This window comes from Mobula hypostoma, chromosome 1 (genome assembly GCF_963921235.1).
Source record: "Mobula hypostoma chromosome 1, sMobHyp1.1, whole genome shotgun sequence".
NCBI classification, from domain to species: Eukaryota; Metazoa; Chordata; class Chondrichthyes; order Myliobatiformes; family Myliobatidae; genus Mobula; species Mobula hypostoma.
The window spans coordinates 73,326,443-73,345,062 of record NC_086097.1 but is presented as its reverse complement, the minus strand read 5'-3'; the positions used below and the strand labels follow the sequence as shown (position 1 = coordinate 73,345,062).

Sequence of the window (18,620 nt, the reverse complement as noted above, 5' to 3'; positions counted from 1 at the left end):
TCATTTGATTAGTTTATAACATACAAGCATCGTTAATGACATTATCTTTGAAATGATAAGTTCCCTATGTGTGCAGAGCCTGTAGTACAATAACCTTTTAATGTTGATTGTGTTACAAATCTGTGAAATTGGGAAAAAATTTCAGGCCTTCATGAAGGTGCCACAGAGGACATTTATATGAAATTCAAGTTAACGGAGCTGAAAGCAAATTATTGACCTGGTCAGAAAAGCCAATTTGACTTTAAAAATAAACTGAATTGAGAAAATGGCAAGTATTCAAATTAGAAATTATGGACAATGGTATCACATGGGGATATCGCTGGCAAGCCCAAATTGATTCACCTCAGCCCAGATTCTACCGTGAGTGGCATAAACATAGTTTCGTACAATTGCTCACAGACCTTCATTGGGCTTATTTGCAAAGAGCACTGGCCTCCTTCCATCTGATTAAATTTAGCATCTGGTGTCTGTGACATCTGTGAGCAGGTACACAGTAGGGAGCCACTCCAACCAAATCAGATTAAAGATTCCTCAGGGAGACATACAGACTACCACACAGAAGAAGCAGGAATTAAAAATGCCAAAGAAACTAAATTTTGGGATACAGATACAGAATTACAGAGGAAGAAGCAAATAAAATAGTTTATATGTCTGCAACAGCTCAGGAGGCCATTTGGCCCTCAAACCCCTGCTGGCCCTCTGAAAGTACATTGCAAGTCATTACTGACATTTCCCCATAGTTCTGTAGGATTGCATTCTCAATGAGATAATGAGATTCCACACCAATGCAACTTAATTTCTCACGGACACTCTTGAGTTCTCACTGAGATTTTCATGGAAAATCCAGATTATATTCAATAAAATGAATCACAGAGATGGATATATCAAAGTTTATTGAAGATAAACAGTTGTGACATGCTGGGTTCTGTAAACAGAAGCCTAAAATTATAAAGTGACATTGATTGAATAAATAAGCAGCAGCTTCATCCGCTGGAGCCAAGCATGAGAGCAAAAAAAAAAATTGATTTGAATATGAAATTTACAAAGAAAAACTGGAAGCAGTGAAACTCAAAGATTAGAGCATCAAATATATATTATTGCTTCATTGTAGTCATAATGAAGCAATAAATAATTCAAAAGATTAAAGGATGAAAATTTTGATTTGAAGAAAATAGAAACTATAAATGTTTGGAAGTTGTGCACAATATCTGATTACAGCATACATTTCTGGGGACAAAAGGAAATTGATAAATTTACACAAAAATAGTGTTAAGAGATATAGAGACAATATAATTGTACAATCCTTTTCCTTTGTCCCCACTGAAATCATATTTAGATTTGACAACAGAATATTCAATTCAATATGATTCAGTCAAATCTACTGTTTACAATAAAGACAATTTTTACAGTTCTTTTTTAAGGTCATAAGAAGCACGGCGGACAAAGAAAATCTGGCAATTGCAACAGATGTAGAGTTCAATTGGAGAATATAAACAATACTGAGGCTGAGAGACAGTTATGTACTGAGGGAAATGAAGGAACATGGCACAGGGTCAGAAAGGAAGGCTGATTCAGCTTTGATTTTGATTAGTGAAGAGTGCGCAAGGGATTATCTGATCAACTCAGACCACTGCTTCTCATGTTACTTTTCAAAATACTGCAGACTGTGAGGTGAACTAAAACCAAAGACAATACCTGCTGATTTATTGTTTTTTTTAAATGCAGTGAGAGTTTACAATCTGGAATGCTTTGACTGACAGACAGAGGGAGATGGCTCAACTGTGATCTTCAGAACAGAACCGGATCAGTATTTGTAAGAAACAAAATATCAATGGCTTCAGGAAAAGGGCAAACAATGAAATGAGCTGCAATACGCCTGCAGAGAGCCCATGAGGATTTGAGCAGTCAAACAGCCTCTTCCTGTGCTGTTAATTCCTTCTGCCTGTAGTTACAAGTACATACAAAACCAGGCTCGCTAGCCCATTATCTTCATGCCAAACGTTGGAAAGAGTTGTCCAAACAAGTGCCCTGATTTTTCTCCATAACTTATAAAATTAGGGTGAGTTGGAGAATTCCAAGATACTGATTGGGCAATGAAGTGCAAAAATTAATTCCCAGCTTTGTAGCGATGATGTTACTGAAAGAGCAAATTGGGAATCTAGAGGCAAGTTCAAAACCAACCACTGCAGCTGAGAATTTTTAATAACATCTGGTTTATCAGTGGTGACTACGATACTTACAGGCTGCAGTGTAAAACCACCTGACTCAATACAGTATTTTAGAGAAGGAAAGCTTGAAATGACTGGCCCACAAAACGGTTCCGCATATTGTTCTGGTTACCACATAAGAGAAACAATGTGATTCCTGTACAGTAAGTGCAGAGTTTTTTATGAGGACATTTCTAGGACTAGCAGGTTTACAACAATGGCTTTGCGAAGATTTAACTGGGGTCGAGAGGCCTAGAGTGTAAATGGTAAGAACACAGTAGTGTGACTTTGGAGGCATAGGTTTAAAGTAACTAGTAGAAAGATGAGAAGAACGTGGACAGTAAGAGTAGATTGTTCAATTGTTCTGGGCTGCTCCTCTACTGAATATAATCTTTCTCTTCATTACCTTGTCCCTGCCTTCTTGCCTTAATCCCCTGGACCCTCTGGTATTAAATTGTATCCATCTTCATGAACTTAACGACCTGGCCTCCAGTGCCTTTTGGTACAGAGAATTCCAGGATTTCATCACACTCTTAGTAAAAAATCATTTCAGTTCTAAATGGCATAGCACTAATCTAGAGGCTTTGACCCCAAAATTCGGGATTCTGCTGCCACTGGGAGAATCTGTCCTACATTTAGTTTGTCTAGTCCTATTAGAATGTAATAGTTTTCATTGAGTTCTTCTCTCATTCTTCTATCCTCCAGTGAACATAGATCCAATCTTCATGCCTTAGCCCCATCATTCCAGGAATAAGTTGAGAATATCTTTGTTCCATTCCTTCTGTGTCAAGAGCACCTTTTCTCAGCTGGAAAGACCGAAATTGCATTCTGATACCTGGATGGGGTCTCACCAAAGCACTGTCGAGCTGCAGGAAAGCATCCTTGTTCCTTGCCTTAAAAGCTCTTGCAACGGAAGGTGACCCTAACTGCTTAGTTTCAGCAACTTGGTGTACATGGACAACTCAGTGACAGTGCACTTTTCCAAATATTCAGATAATAATCTGTCTTTCTGTTTTTAAAACAATTCCACAATTATCCACATTAAACTTCATTATCTCATACATTTGCTCACTAACACAATATACCAAAAATCAAGCTGTAGCCTCTCTGCATTTTCTTGTTACAGCTAATAGTCCCTCTCAGCACCGTATCTTTCGCAAACTTGGTGGTTATATTTCCTTCCTTCATGCAAACCATTGAGATATACAGTATTGAGAAATACTGAAGTCTAAACACTCACCTTGCATCCTAGTTACTTAATAGAAACATAGAAAACCTACAGCACAATACAGACCCTTTGGCCCACAATGCTGTGCCCAACATGTACTTACTTTAGAAATTACCTAGGGCTACCCATAGCACTCTATTTTTGTAAAGCACCATGTACCGGTTCAGGAGTTGCTTAAAAGACCCTATCGTATCCGCCTCCACCACCGTTGCCGCAGCCCATCTCACGCACTCGCCACTCTCTGCAAAAAAAAAACTTACCTCTATGTACCTACTTCCAAGCACCTTCAAACTCTGCCCTCTTGTGTTAGCCACTTCAGCCCTGGGAAAAAGCCTTTGACTATCCACACGCTCAAAGCCCCTCAACATCTTATACACCTCTATCAGGTCACCTCTCATCCTCTGTTGCTCCAAGGAGAAAAGGCCAAATTCACTCAACCTATTCTCATAAGGCATGCTCCCCAATCCAATCAACATCCTTGTAAATCTCCTCTGCACCCTTTCTATGGTTTCTATATCCTGCCTGTAGTGAGGTGACCAGAACTGAGCAGAGTACTCCAAGTGGGGTCTGACCAGGTCCTATATAGCTGTAACATTACCTTTTGGCACTTGAACTCAACCCCACGAATGATGAAGGCGAATACATGATATGCCTTCTTGACCACACAGTCAACCTGCAAAGCAGCTTTGAGTGTCCTATGGATTCAGACCCCAAGATCCCTCTGATCCTCCACACTGCCAAGAGTCTTACCATTAATACTATATTCTGTCATCATATTTGACCTACCAAAATGAACTACCTCACACTTATCTAGATTGAACTCCATCTGCCACTTCTCAGCCCAGTTCTGCATCCTATCGATGTCCTGCTGTAACCTCTGACAGCTCGCCACACTATCCATCACAGCCCCAACCTTTGTGTCATCTGCAAATTTACTAACCCACCCCTCCACTTCTTCAACCAGGTCATTTATAAAAATTATGAAGAGAACAGGTCCCAGAACAGATTCCTGAGGCACACCACTGGTCACCAACCTCCATGCAGAGTATGACCCATCTACAACCACTCTTTGCCTTCTGAGGCCAAGCCAATTCTGGATCCACAAAGCATAGTCTTCTTACAATGTGTTAATTATGGGATTAAATTTGCTATCCTCCAAATGTAAGAACTGCTCCAGGTTCTAAAGACTTTTAGAAGGCAACCACAAATGCATTCACTATTTCCAGGGGCACTTCCTGTAGTACTCTGGGATGTACAGAACATTTGCAAATTCTTGTGCCAAACACCCTAATTGTTAACTTGCAGGTTGAGTCTGTTATGAGGAAGGCAAATGCAATGTTAGCATTCATTTCAAGAAGTCTCGAATATAAGAGCAACAATGTGATGCTGAGGCTTTATAAGGCACTGGTGAGGCTTCACTTTGAGTATTGTGAATAGGTCTGGGCTCCTCATTGAAGAAAAGATGTGCTGGAGAGGGATCAGATGAAGTTCAGAAGGATAATTCCAGAGATGAAAAGGTTAACATATGAGGAACGTTTAATGGCTCTGGGCCTGTAGTCGCTGGAATTTAGGACTTGGTGGGGGGGGTGGAATCTCATTGAAACCTTTCGAAGGTTGAAAGGCCTAGACAGAGTAGATGTGGAAAAGATGTATCCCATGATGGGAGAGTGCAGAACAAGAGGGCACAGCATCAGGACAGAGGGGTCCATTTAAAATAGAGTTGTGGAGAAATTTCTTTAGCTAGAGGGTGGTGAACTTGTGGAATTTATTACCTTAGGCAGTTGTGTAGGCCAGGTCACCGGGTGTATTTAAGGTGGAGATTGATAGGTTCTCGAAAGGCCAAGGCAATGGTTATGGGTATAAGGTTGGGGAGTGGAGCTGAGGAGGGGAAAAAAGAATCAACCATGATTGAATGATGGAGTAGACTCGATGAGCCAAATGGCCTAATTCTGCTTCTATGTCTTATGGTTTCTTGGTATTTGAATTATGTGCAATGGATTTGATGTTAATCACATTCAGGATTACAGTTTAAATTAAAGACACTCATGGCACTGGTACCATAAGACCATAAGATATAGGAGCAGGAGAAGGCCATTCGGCCCATCGAGTCTGCTCCACCATTCAATCATGGGCTGGTCCAATTCTTCCAGTCATCACTACTCCCCTGCCTTCTCTCCATACCCTCTGATGCCCTGTCTAATCAAGAACCTATCTATCTCTGCCTTAAATGCACCCAATGACATGACCTCCTTAGCCGCTCATGGCAACAAATTACACAGATTTACCACCCTCTGACTAAAGTAATTTCTCCGCATCTCTGTTCTAAATGGATGTCCTTCGATCCTGAAGTCATGCCCTCTTGTCCTAGACTCCCCTACCATGAGAAATAACTTTGTTGTATCTAATCTGTTCAGGCCTTTTATCATTCGGAATGTTTCTATGAGATTTCCCCTCATTCTCCTAAACTCCAGGGAATACAGTCCAAGAGCTGCCAGACATTCCTCTTACAGTAACACTTTCATTCCCGGAATCATTCTCGTGAATCTTCTGTGAACCCTCTCCAATGTCAGTATATCCTTTCTAAAATAAGGAACCCAAAACTGTACACAATACTCCAAGTATGGTCTCAAGAGTGCCTTTATAGAGCCTCAACATCAAATCCCTGCTCTTATATTCTATACCTCTAGAAATGAATGCCAACATTACATTCGCCTTCTTCACCACTGACTCAAGCTGGAGGTTAACTATTAGGGTATTCTGCACAAGGACTCCCAAGTCCCTTTGCATCTCTGCATTTTGAATTCTCTCCCCATCTAAATAATAGACTGCCCGTTTATTTCTTCCACCAGAGTGCATGACCATACACTTTCCAATGTTGTATTTCACTTGCCACTTCTTTGCCCATTTTCCTAAACTATGTAAGTCTCTTTGTTTCCTCAACACTACCCACTCCTTCAGCTATCTTTGTATCATTGGCAAATTTAGCCACAAATCCATTAATCCCATAGTCCAAATCATTCACATACATCGTAAAAAGCAGTGGTCCTAACATCGACCCCTGTGGAACTCCACTGGTCCACTCTTTGTTTTCTGCCAATCAGCCAATGCTCCACCCATGCTAGTAACTTCCCTGTAATTCCATGGGCTCTTATCTTGCTAAGCAGCCTCATGTGTGGCACCTTCTCAAAGGACTTCTGAGAATCTAAGTACACTACATCTACTGTATCTCCTGCTTGCAATTTCCTCAAAAAATTGCAGTAGGTTAGGCAGGCATGATTTTCCTTTCAGGAAATCATGCTGACTTTGGCCTATCTTGTCATAGAAACATAGAAAATAGGTGCAGGAGTAGGCCATTCGGCCCTTCGAGCCTGCACCGCCATTCAGAATGATCATGGCTGATCATCCAACTCAGAACCCTGTACCAGCCTTCCCTCCATTCCCCTGATCCCTTTAGCCACAAGGGCCATATCTAACTCCCTCTTAAATATAGCCAATGAACTGGCCTCAACTGTTTCCTGTGGCAGAGAATTCCACAGATTCACCACTCTCTGTGTGAAGAAGTTTTTCCTAATCTCAGTCCTAAAAGGCTTCCCCTTTATCCTCAAACTGTGACCTCTCGTTCTGGACTTCCCCAACATCGGGAACAATCTTCCTGCATCTAGCCTGTCCAATCCCTTTAGGATTTTATATGTTTCAATCAGATCCCCCCTCAATCTTCTAAATTCCAACGAGTAGAAGCCTAGTTCATCCAGTCTTTCATCATATGAAAGTCCTGCCATCCCTGGAATCAACCTGGTGAATCTTCTTTGTACTCCCTCTATGGCAAGGATGTCTTTCCTCAGATTAGGGGACCAAAACCGCACACAATACTCCAGGTGTGGTCTCACCAAGGCCTTGTACAACTGCAGTAGTACCTCCCTGCTCCTGTACTCGAATCCTCTTGCTATAAATGCCAGCATACCATTCACCTTTTTCACCGCCTGCTGTACCTGCATGCCCACTTTCAATGACTGGTGTATAATGACACCCAGGTCTCGTTGCACCTCCCCTTTTCCTAATCAGCCACCATTCAGATAATAATCTGTTTTCCTGTTTTTGCCACGAAAGTGGATAACTTCACATTTATCCACATTAAATTGCATCTGCCATGAATTTGCCCACTCACCTAACCTATCCAAGTCACCCTGCATCCTCTTAGCATCCTCCTCACAGCTAACACTGCCGCCCAGCTTCGTGTCATCCGCAAACTTGGAGATGCTGCATGTAATTCCCTCATCCAAGTCATTAATATATATTGTAAACAACTGGGGTCCCAGCACTGAGCCTTGCAGTACCCCGCTAGTGGTCCCGTTTATTCCCACTCTTTGCTTCCTGTCTGCTAACCAATTCTCTATCCACATCAATACCTTACCCCCAATACCGTGTGCTTTAAGTTTGCACACTAACCTCCTGTGTGGGACCTTGTCAAAAGCCTTTTGAAAATCCAAATATACCACATCCACTGGTTCTCCCCTATCCACTCTACTAGTTACATCCTCAAAAAATTCTATGAGATTCGTCAGACATGATTTTCCTTTCACAAATCCATGCTGACTTTGTCCGATGATTTCACCGCTTTCCAAATGTGCTGTTATCACATCTTTGATAACTGACTCTAGCAGTTTCCCCACCACCGATGTTAGGCTAACTGGTCTATAATTCCCTGGTTTCTCTCTCCCTCCTTTTTAAAAAAGTGGGGTTACATTAGCCACCCTCCAATTCTCGGAACTAGTCCAGAATCTAACGAGTTTTGAAAAATTATCACTAACGCATCCACTATTTCTTGGGCTATTTCCTTAAGCACTCTGGGATGCAGACCATCCGGCCCTGGGGATTTATCTGCCTTTAATCCCTTCAATTTACCTAACACCACTTCCCTACTAACACGTATTTCCCTCAGTTCCTCCATCTCACTGGACCCTCTGCCCCCTACTATTTCCGGAAGATTATTTATGTCCTCCTTAGTGAAGACAGAACCAAAGTAATTATTCAATTGGTCTGCCATGTCCTTGCTCCCCATAATCAATTCACCTGTTTCTGTCTGTAGGGGACCTATATTTGTCTTAACCAATCTTTTTCTTTTCATATATCTATAAAAGCTTTTACAGTCAGTTTTTATGTTCCCTGCCAGTTTTCTCTCATAATCTTTTTTCCCCTTCGTAATTAAGCCCTTTGTCCTCCTCTGCTGAACTCTGAATTTCTCCCAGTCCTCAGGTGAGCCACTTTTTCTGGCTAATTTGTATGCTTCTTCTTTGGAATTGATACTATCCCTAATTTCCCTTGTCGGCCACAGGTGCACTACCTTCCTTGATTTATTCTTTTGCCAAACTGGGATGAACAATTGTTGTAGTTCATCCATGCGATCTTTAAATGCTTGCCATTGCATATCCACCTTCAACCCTTTAAGTGTCATTTGCCAGTCTATCTTAGCTAATTCACGTCTCATACCTTCAAAGTTACCCTTCTTTAAGTTCAGAACCTTTGTTTCTGAATTAACTATGTCACTCTCCATCTTAATGAAGAATTCCACCATATTATGGTCACTCTTACCCAAGGGGCCTCTCACGACAAGATTGCTAATTAACCCTTCCTCATTGCTCAATACCCAGTCTAGAATAGCCTGCTCTCTAGTTGTTTCCTCGACATGTTGGTTCAAAAAACCATCCCGCATACATTCCAAGAAATCCTCTTCCTCAGCACCCTTACCAATTTGGTTCACCCAATCTACATGTAGATTGAAGTCACCCGTAATAACTGCTGTTCCTTTATTGCACACATTTCTAATTTCCTGTTTAATACCATCCCGAACCTCAGTACTACTGTTAAGTGGCCTGTACACAACTCCCACCAGCGTTTTCTGTCCCTTAGTGTTATGCAGCTCTACCCATATCGATTCCACATCCTCCCGGCTTATGTCCTTCCTTTCTATTGCGTTAATCTCCTCTCCAACCAGCAACGCCACCCCACCTCCTTTTCTTTCATGTCTCTCCCTCCTGAATATTGAATATCCCTGAATGTTGAGCTCCCATCCTTGGTCACCCTGGAGCCATGTCTCTGTGATCCCAACTATATCATATTCATTAATAACAATCTGCACTTTTAATTCATCCACCTTGTTACGAATGCTCCTTGCATTGACACACAAAGCCTTCAGGCACGCTTTTACAACTCTCTTAGCCCTTATACAATTATGTTGAAAAGTGGCCCTTTTGGATGCTTGCCCTGGATTTGTCGGCCTGCCACTTTTACTTTTCACCTTACTACTTTTTGCTTCTACCCTCATTTTACACCCCTCTGTCTCTCTGCACTGGTTCCCATCCCCCTGTTGTGAACTAACCTCCTCACGCCTAGCCTCTTTAATTTGATTCCCACCCCCCAACCATTCTAGTTTGAAGTCACCTCAGTAGCCCTCGTTAATCTCCTTGCCAGGATATTGGTCCCCCTAGGAGTCAAGTGTAACCTGTCCTTTTTGTACAGGTCACGCCTGCGCCAAAAGAGGTCCCAATGATCCAAAAACTTGAATCCCTGCCTCCTGCTCCTATCCCTCACCCACGCATTTATCCTCCACCTCATCGCATTCCTACTCTCACTGTCGCTTGGCACAGGCAGTAATCGTGAGATTACTACCTTTGCGGTCCTTTTTCTCAACTCCCTTCCTAGCTCCCTATATTCTCCTTTCAGGACCTCTTCCCTTTTCCTACCTATGTCATTGGTGCCTAGATGTACCATGACCTCTGGCTCCTCACCCTCCCACTTCAGGATATCTTGGACACGATCAGAAATATCCCAGACCCTGGCACCAGGGAGGCAAACTACCATCCAGGTCTCTGGACTGCATCCACAGAATCGCCTATCTGACCCCCTTACTATCCAGTCCCCTATTACAACTGCCCTCCTCTTCCTTTCCCTACCCTTCTGAGCTACAGGGCCGGACTCTGTGTCGGAGGCACGGCCACTGTTGCTTCCCCCAGGTAAGCTGTCCCCCCCAACAGTACTCAGACTATTGTCAAGGGGCACAGCCACTGGGGTACTCTCTATTACCTGGCTCTTCCCCTTCCCCCTCCTAACCATGACCCACTGGTCTGCCACCCATGGCCCCGGTGTGACCACCTGCCTGTAATTCCTCTCTATCAACTCCTCACTGTCCCTGACCAGACAAAGGTCATCGAGCTGCAGCTCCAGTTCCCTAACGCGGTCCCTTAGGAGCTGCATCTCGGCGCACCTGATGCAGATGCGGACGTCCGGGAGGCTTGGAGACTCCAGGGCCTCCCATATCTGGCACAGAGAACAACAAACTGCCCTCACACTCATACTGCCCCTCTCCTCAAATAACAACAAGAAAAAAAAATGAATACCAAACCTTCCTCGCCTCGCCCGTTTCCGCCTAAGCCCGGTGAGCCGAAGCCCTTAAGCCTTCACTCTCCCGGCTCACTCCACAGCCCGCAAACTACGCTGCCCGCTGTATGAGGCTCTGTTCCTTTTAAATCTTCCGCGCTTCACTGCCCGACGTCACACGCCTGCGCAGTCCTGCCTCTCTGAACGCTGATGGAAAAAAAACCGAAAAATTCAAAAATGGCTTCCTCCACACTCCCGCTCCAATTCTCAGACTTCCTTCTTCGAGTCATGTGGCTCCAGGTATCCGTGATCTCATCCCTGACAATTGATTCCAACAACTTCCCAACCACTGATGTCAGGCTAACAGGCCTATAGTTTCCTTCCTGCTGCCTCCCACCCTTCTTAAATCGTGGAGTAACATCTGCAATTTTCCAGTCATCCAGTACAATGCCAGAATCTATCGATTCTTGAAAGATATTGTTAATGCCTCCGTAATCTCTCCAGCTACATCCTTCAGAATCTGACGGTGCATTCCATCAGGTCCAGGAGATTTATCCACCCTCAGATCATTAAGCTGCCTGAGCACCTTCTCAGTCATAATTTTCATTCCACATACTTCACTTCCTTGACACTCTTGAATGTCCGGTATACTGCAGATGTCACTCACAATGCACTGGAGGAACTCAGCAGGTCAGTCAGCATCAGTTGAAAAGATTAGTCGACGTTTCGGGCCAAAACCCTTCGTCAGGATTGAAGGAAGAACTTTGGGGAGGGTTTGAAGAATGCTAGTAGTTGAAAAAAACAGTAATTTGAAAGACAAAGGGGTGGGGGAGGGGAAGCAGGGAGGTGATTGGCAGGAGAACAATGCGCAGTAGTAGAAGGAGGCAGAACTATGAGGGAGGTGATGTGAAATAGGGATAGAGGAAGGGAGGGGGAGGGAATTACCGGAAGTTGGAGAATTCTATGTTCATACCAAGGGGCTGGAGACTACCTAGATGGTATATGAGGTGTTGCTCCTCCAACCTGCGTTTAGTCTCATCATGGCAGTGGAGGAGGCCATGTATGGACATATCTGAATGGGAATGGGAAGCAGAGTTGAAGTGGGTGGCTACCGGGAGATCCTGCCTGTTGTGGCGGATGGAGTGGAGGTTCTTGACGAAGTGGTCCCCCAATCTGCGTCGGGTTTCACCGATGTAGAGGAGGCCACACCGGGAGCACCGGGTGCAACCCTGCCTCCCATTCCCATTCAGATACGTCCATACATGGCCTCCTCTACTGCCATAATGAGGCTAAACTCAGGTTGGAGGAGCAACACCTCATGTACCGTCTAGCTAGTCTCCAGCCCCTTGGTATGAACACAGAATTCTCCAACTTCCGGTAATTCCCTCCCCCTCCCTTCCTCTATCCCTATTTCACATCACCTCCCTCATAGTTCCACCTCCTTCTACTACTGTGCATTGTTCTCCTAACAATCACCTCCCTGCTTCCCCTCTCCCACCCCCTTGTCTTTCAAATTACTGTTTTTTTCAACTACCAGCATTCTTCAAACCCTCCCCAAAGTTCTTCCTTCAGTCCTGATGAAGGGTTTCGGCCTGAAACGTCGACTAATCTTTTCAACTGATGCTGACTGACATGCTGAGTTCCTCCAGCGCATTGTGAGTGTTCCTTTGACAACAGAATCTGCAGATTATTTTGTGTTATACTGCAGATGTCTTCCACTGTAAAGACTGATGCAAAATATGCATTCAGTTCCTCTACCATCTCTGCGTCTCTCATTACAATATCTCTAATGTCATTTTCTATTGGTCCTATATCTACCCTCAACTCTCATTTACCCTTTATATACTTAGAAGTTTTTAGTATCTTCTTTGATATTAGTCACCAGCTTCCTTTCACAATTCATCTTTTCCTTCCTAATGACCTACTTAGTTTCCTTCTGCAAGTTTTTATAAGCTTCCCAATCTTCTATCTTCCCACTGGCTTTAGCTTCCTTCTATGCCCTTTCTTGTGCTTTTACTTTGGCTCTGACTTCACTTGTCAGCCACAGTAATGTCCTTCTTCCATTTGAAAATTTCTTCCTATTTAGAATATGTCTGTCTGGCACTTCTCTCATTTTTCACAGAAACTCCAGCCATTGCTGCTCTGCTGTCCTTCCTGCTAGTGTCCCTTTCCAGTCAACCTTGGCCAGTTCCCCTCTCATGCCATTGTAATTTCCTTTATTCCACTAAGATACCGAGATATTGGAATTTAGTTTCTCCTTTCCAAATTTCAAAGTGAACTCGATCATATTGCGATCATTGTTCCCTAAGGTTTCCTTAACCTTAAGCTCGCTTATCACCTCTGGATCACTGCACAACACCCAATCCAGCACAGCCAATCCCCTAGTGGGCTAAACAACAAGCTGTTCTAAAAAGACATCCCTTAGGCATTCTACAAATTCTCTCTTGAGGTCCAGTACTGGCCTGGTTTTCCCAATCCACTTTCATGTTAAGATCCCTAACGATTACCATGACATTGCACTTATGACATGCCTTTTCTATCTCCTGCTGTAATTTGTAATCCACATCCCAGCTGCTGTTTGGAGGCCTGTATACAACTGCCATTAGGGTCCTTTCACCCTTGCCATTTCTTAACTCAGCCCATAGAGACTCTACACCTTCTGATCCTATGTCATCCCTTTCAAATGATTTAATATTATTTCTTATACACAGGGCCATACCACCCCCTATGCCTACTAACCTATCTTTCTGATACATCGTATATCCTTGGATGTTCAGCTCCCAATGGCTGCCATCCTTTAGCCAAGTTTCAGAGATGGCTACAACGTCATACTTGCCAATCTGTAGCTGAATTTCAAGATCGTCCGTTTTACTTCTTATGCTGCATGCATTCAAATACAACACTTTCAGTCCAGTATTTATTGCTTTCTGTTTTAACTGCACCACACCTGTATTGCCTTGTAACTCATCCCACTGGCTGTGATTGTGGCTCACCTCCTGCCTGTCCTTTCTATTATCTCTGTTGCATGTAATCTCTGATTTATTTCTGTTTTCCCTTTCCTCAGCCCTATTTGTCTGGTTCCCATCCCCCTGCATATTAGTTTAAACCCTGCCACCAGCTCTATTAAACCTGCCTGCTTGGATATTGGAGCCCTTTGGATTCAATCTAACACCACAGATCTGATACACATTTGACACTACAGTAAAAGTGTTGCATTCAGTTGTTTTTTAATGTCATATGCAGTGAAACATTAGTAACAAAGATGGTCAGGGATAAAAGGGACAGTGGAATCCTTTGCTTTCTATGCATGCTAAGGATCATGGAGTGTCTATGACATTGGACCAACATTCAAATTCTCACATTCGCTCCACCGAAAGTTACCAGTCAGTTATCCTATGTCAGTTATCACAGAGTGTGGAGGGTGGGATAGTGATTGCAGGGGGAAAAATGTATAGCATTAAGAAAGAGGATGTGCTGGAACTTTTGAAAAGAATTAAGTTAGATAAGCCGCTGGGACTGGACGAGATATACCCTAGGCTACTCTGGGAAGTGAGGGAGGAGATTGCTGAGCCTCTGGCCTTTGCATCATCAATAGGGACACGAGAAGTACTGGCAGAATGGAGGATTGCAAATGTTCTCCCCTTGTTCAAGAAAGGGAATAGGGATAACCCAGGAAATTATAGACCAGTGCAGTCTTATTTCAGTGGTGGGCAAGTTGTTGGAGAAGATTCTTAGAGGCAGGATTTATAAGCATTTGGAGAGACATAAGCTGATTAGGGACAGTCAGCATAGCTTTGTCAAGGGCAGGTTGCACCTTATGAGCCTGATTGAATTCTTTGACGATGTAACAAAACACATCGATGAAGGTAAAGCAGTGGATGTAGTGTATTTGGATTTCAGTAAGGCAATTGATAAAGTTCCCCGTGCGAGGCTCATTCAGAAAGTAAGGAGGCATGGGATCCAAGGAGACCTTACTTTGTGGATCCAGAATTGGCTTGCCCACAGAAGGCAAAGGGTGATTGTAGATGATTCGTATTCTGCATGGAGGTTGGTGACCATTGGTGCTCTGCAGGGATCTGTTCTGGGACCCCTCCTCTTTGTGATGTTTATAAATGACCTGGATAAAGAAGTAGAAGGGTGGGTTAGTAAGTTTGCGGATGACACAAATGTTGGGCAAGTTGTGGATAGTTTGGAGGGGTGTCAGAGGTTACAGAGGGACATCAGTAGGATGCAGAAATGAACTGGGAAGTGGCAGATCGAGATCAACTCAGGTAAGTGTGAAGTGATTTATTTTGGTGGGTCAAATTTGAAGACAGAATATAGTATTAATGGTAAGATTCTTGGCAGTGTGGAGGATCAGAGAGATCTTGGGGTCCGTGTCCATAGGACACTCAAAGCTGCTGTGTAGGATGATGGTGTTGTTAATAAGTTGTATGGTGTGTTGGCATTCATTGACCGTGGGATTGAGTTCAAGAGCTGTGAAGTAATGTTACAGCTATGTAAGACCTTGGTCAGACCCCAATTAGAGCACTGTGTTCAGTTCTGGTCACCTCACTACAGGAAGGATGTAGATACTATAGAGAGAGTGCAGAAGAGATATTCAAGTATGTAGCTTGGATTGGAGAGCATGCCTTATGAGAATAGGTTGAGTGAACTTGTCCTTACTTCTTGGAGTGATGGAGGATGAGAGGTGACCTGATAGAGGTGTATAAAATGAGGAGAGGCATTGATCATGTGGATAGCCAGAGGCTGAAATGGCTAACATAAGGGGGCATAGTTTTAAGGTACTTGGAAGTAGGTACAAGGGGGATGTCAGAGGTAAGCTTTTCACACTGAGACTGGTGAGTGAGTGGAATGCACTGCCAGTGACAGTGGTGGACGCGGATACAGTAGGGTGTCTTAAGAGATTCTTAGATAGGTACATGGAGCTTAGAAAAATAGAGAGCTATGTGGTAGGGTAATTCTAGGCAGTTTCTAGAGTAGGTTACATGGTTGGCACAACATTGTGGGCTGAAGGGCCTGTAATGTACCGTAGATTTCCACTTTCTATACCGATTCAGAGTCCAGGCAAATCGATAACAATGAAATAGATAGAGATATATTTTACAACTTAGTAGGAAAGTTACAAAAAGTTGATTTTAAACAAACATGAAATTGGTGAACCAAATGCGGATTCAAATGCACTATTCCTTCACTAGACTCACCTTGTTGGGATCTATACCATTCACTTGTCGAAGCTGCTCCAGTGTCCACTGTGATCTTCGCACAAAGGATGATGATCCTTCAAAATGCTTGACCTTAGTAATAGAAACCAATGTAGGTTTCTTATTGGTCACTACAATAAAATAGAAAAGACACTGGTCAGTCACATATTGGCAGCAATACAGAAAGCCTGCAGATAACATGCCTAATTAAGTAAATGACAAATTGATTGATTGCAGTAATACATAGCATCAAAGTTATATTCAATAACATGTAAGCAAATGATGACTTTATCATGTTCATTGCATTATGGGCCACAGGGCCAGTTGGATGCAGATAAGGAGCCTGATGACTCTATGTATATTAGGAACAGCTTTTTAATATGGTGTAAATCATATTAATTTTTTTAAATGTCTTGCAGTGCATTCTTGCCATAAAACAACAATTATCGATGTAGGTCAGCAGTAATAAGCTTGATTCTGAATCTCTTAGTAGGACTTCAAAGTCAGCTCTTCCACCTTTTTCAACTTTGTGCCATAAGCCTTTCGTTATGGCACAGACCAGGCTGCCTCAATAGAATCAACTTGCATCACTTTTTCATTGTGTTCCTACCTCATCCAATTATTTCAGGTGTCAACAAGCCTCCTTTCATTCCACTGTACATGGGATACATCTTCACAGTATGCTGCCATCACTTTGCTAAACTTTTTGTGCTCAATGTTCTAATAGTCAATAACGATATAGGCTGACTACTCAGCTGGTAACATTCCACCACAAAGGATAATTGTTGATTGGTCAAAGCATTAAGGGATAATGGGAGAAGGCAGGAGATTGGGGCTGAGAGGAAAATTGGATCAGCTGTGATAAAATGAGGGAGCAGACTCAATGGGCCAAATGGCCTAATTCTGCTCTTATATCTTTATTATAATTTTCTTTAATTCAACATGAAGAAGATTTAGCTAGCTTCAGCACCCCTCCAGCAGGCCAAATTAATGCTCTACCCTCTCCTTCCTGAATGTTAACTCTAAACCATGCGCTGGCATGATATTCGCCTCAATCACTCCCTCCAAGTCTCTGTGCTCCACTGATAACTGATCTTTTTCAGTTCCCCTTTCATATGGGCACCTCAATATTGTGGCCATATCCTTGAGATAATCACAGCAGGAAGTATCCTCTGAGTGCTCTTTGCGCCTACACTACCAAAATGAGTAATATCACATTCCATGCTTTTACCTGCCAATGAACTGGAAATACATCCATTAAGACTTGATCATCTTTCATTAGTTTATTCCAGTAACAGACTTGTGGTCTTTAAATATTTATCACTAAGTAGGATAGAGTCATTTGATCATTGGCTATGCTGGGTCACAGATCAATGGCATCAATCCCTTTCCTTGACTTATTTCCCTGTAACTTACTCATCTGTCATTCCCACCAGTTTCATGCACCTGTATTTGGGATAATTTACAGCAGCCTATGAAGCTACCAATGTCTTTGGGATGTAAGGACAAGCTGGAATACCTATGGGAAATCTATGCAGCCAAAGATAAAGATGTGCTAACACCACCCAGACTGCACAGGGAGGCAATGTCAAACCTGGTCACTGGAGCTATGAGACAACAAAGTTACCTATTACACTACTGTGCCGCCTGAAATGTACTCTCGAGCTTTTAAGGAATCAGAACTCAAACTCACTTCCACTGTATCTTATCAAATTGTACTTCTCAATCGTGACTAGTTCTTTATCCATCCGATTATCATTTTCCATGTCACTGTGAATCCAATAGTGGATGTCATGAACAAGATTCCAAATCTCCCGACTGTAGCCCCTTTACTATTCTCTCTTCTCCTACTTCATTTTTATTCTGGCTGAACAGCAGAACATAGCAAATGGCTAGCTCGCAGGGCAGAGCACATTCAATTTAAGCTCTTTCAAGTTACTAGATCATTTTTTTCCAATGTCTCCTTGAAATTTGGTCACTCACCATAGTGTTTCTCCATTTCCCAGTGCCTGGATGCTTTTTATTTCTGCAATGTGACATTTTAATATATCAACTCATTAATAACTTAAGGGGGAAATACTGCAATATTATCTCCTCAGCCTGACTTCAGAATTGATTCCTGCATTGACTACAAAATACTGCAAGAAACCCTGGTTTCATGTTGATATTGAGCGGTACTATTTTCACTGATTTGTTTGGTGGAACCCCACTATATTTATAGCATTATGACTTAAGAAAACCTTTTAATACTGCACATCTTAACACTGCGCTTGGACATATTATAATCAAGGTGAAATTGTCGGCACTGAGAAAGATGTGGAATAAACAACAGAAAACAAGGAAAAGTAAAATTTGGGTGAAAGAAATGACATCATTACACCACAGATGCTGTGCACTCGGGAGGAAAAACTAATTTAAGATTTTGTTTAAAACACCATGGTAGACAAATTGATAAGTATTATTCTATGAAGGAAACTTATTTTGGAGATTCCATGAGTCAGAAGTCCACGTTACATTTCGGCAGCATCAGAAATATCAGGGCCAGACTTCTTAAGAAGAGGAATGAAAGAATCCTAAATTTAATACTCAGAAGATCACCATGATATA

The 18,620-nt window shown here is 42.7% G+C and overlaps 1 protein-coding gene across 2 annotated transcripts in view; it reads right to left on the bottom strand.

Annotated features, from left to right (window-relative positions):
- Positions 1 to 18,620, bottom strand: part of stxbp6 (syntaxin binding protein 6 (amisyn)) — a 395,650-nt gene that overhangs the window by 147,723 nt on the left and 229,307 nt on the right. For both annotated transcript variants that reach the window (XM_063050629.1, XM_063050637.1), the window contains exon 3: positions 16,014 to 16,144. In XM_063050629.1, coding sequence (XP_062906699.1) covers positions 16,014 to 16,144 — 131 coding nt within the window. The remainder of the gene's footprint in view (positions 1 to 16,013; positions 16,145 to 18,620) is intronic.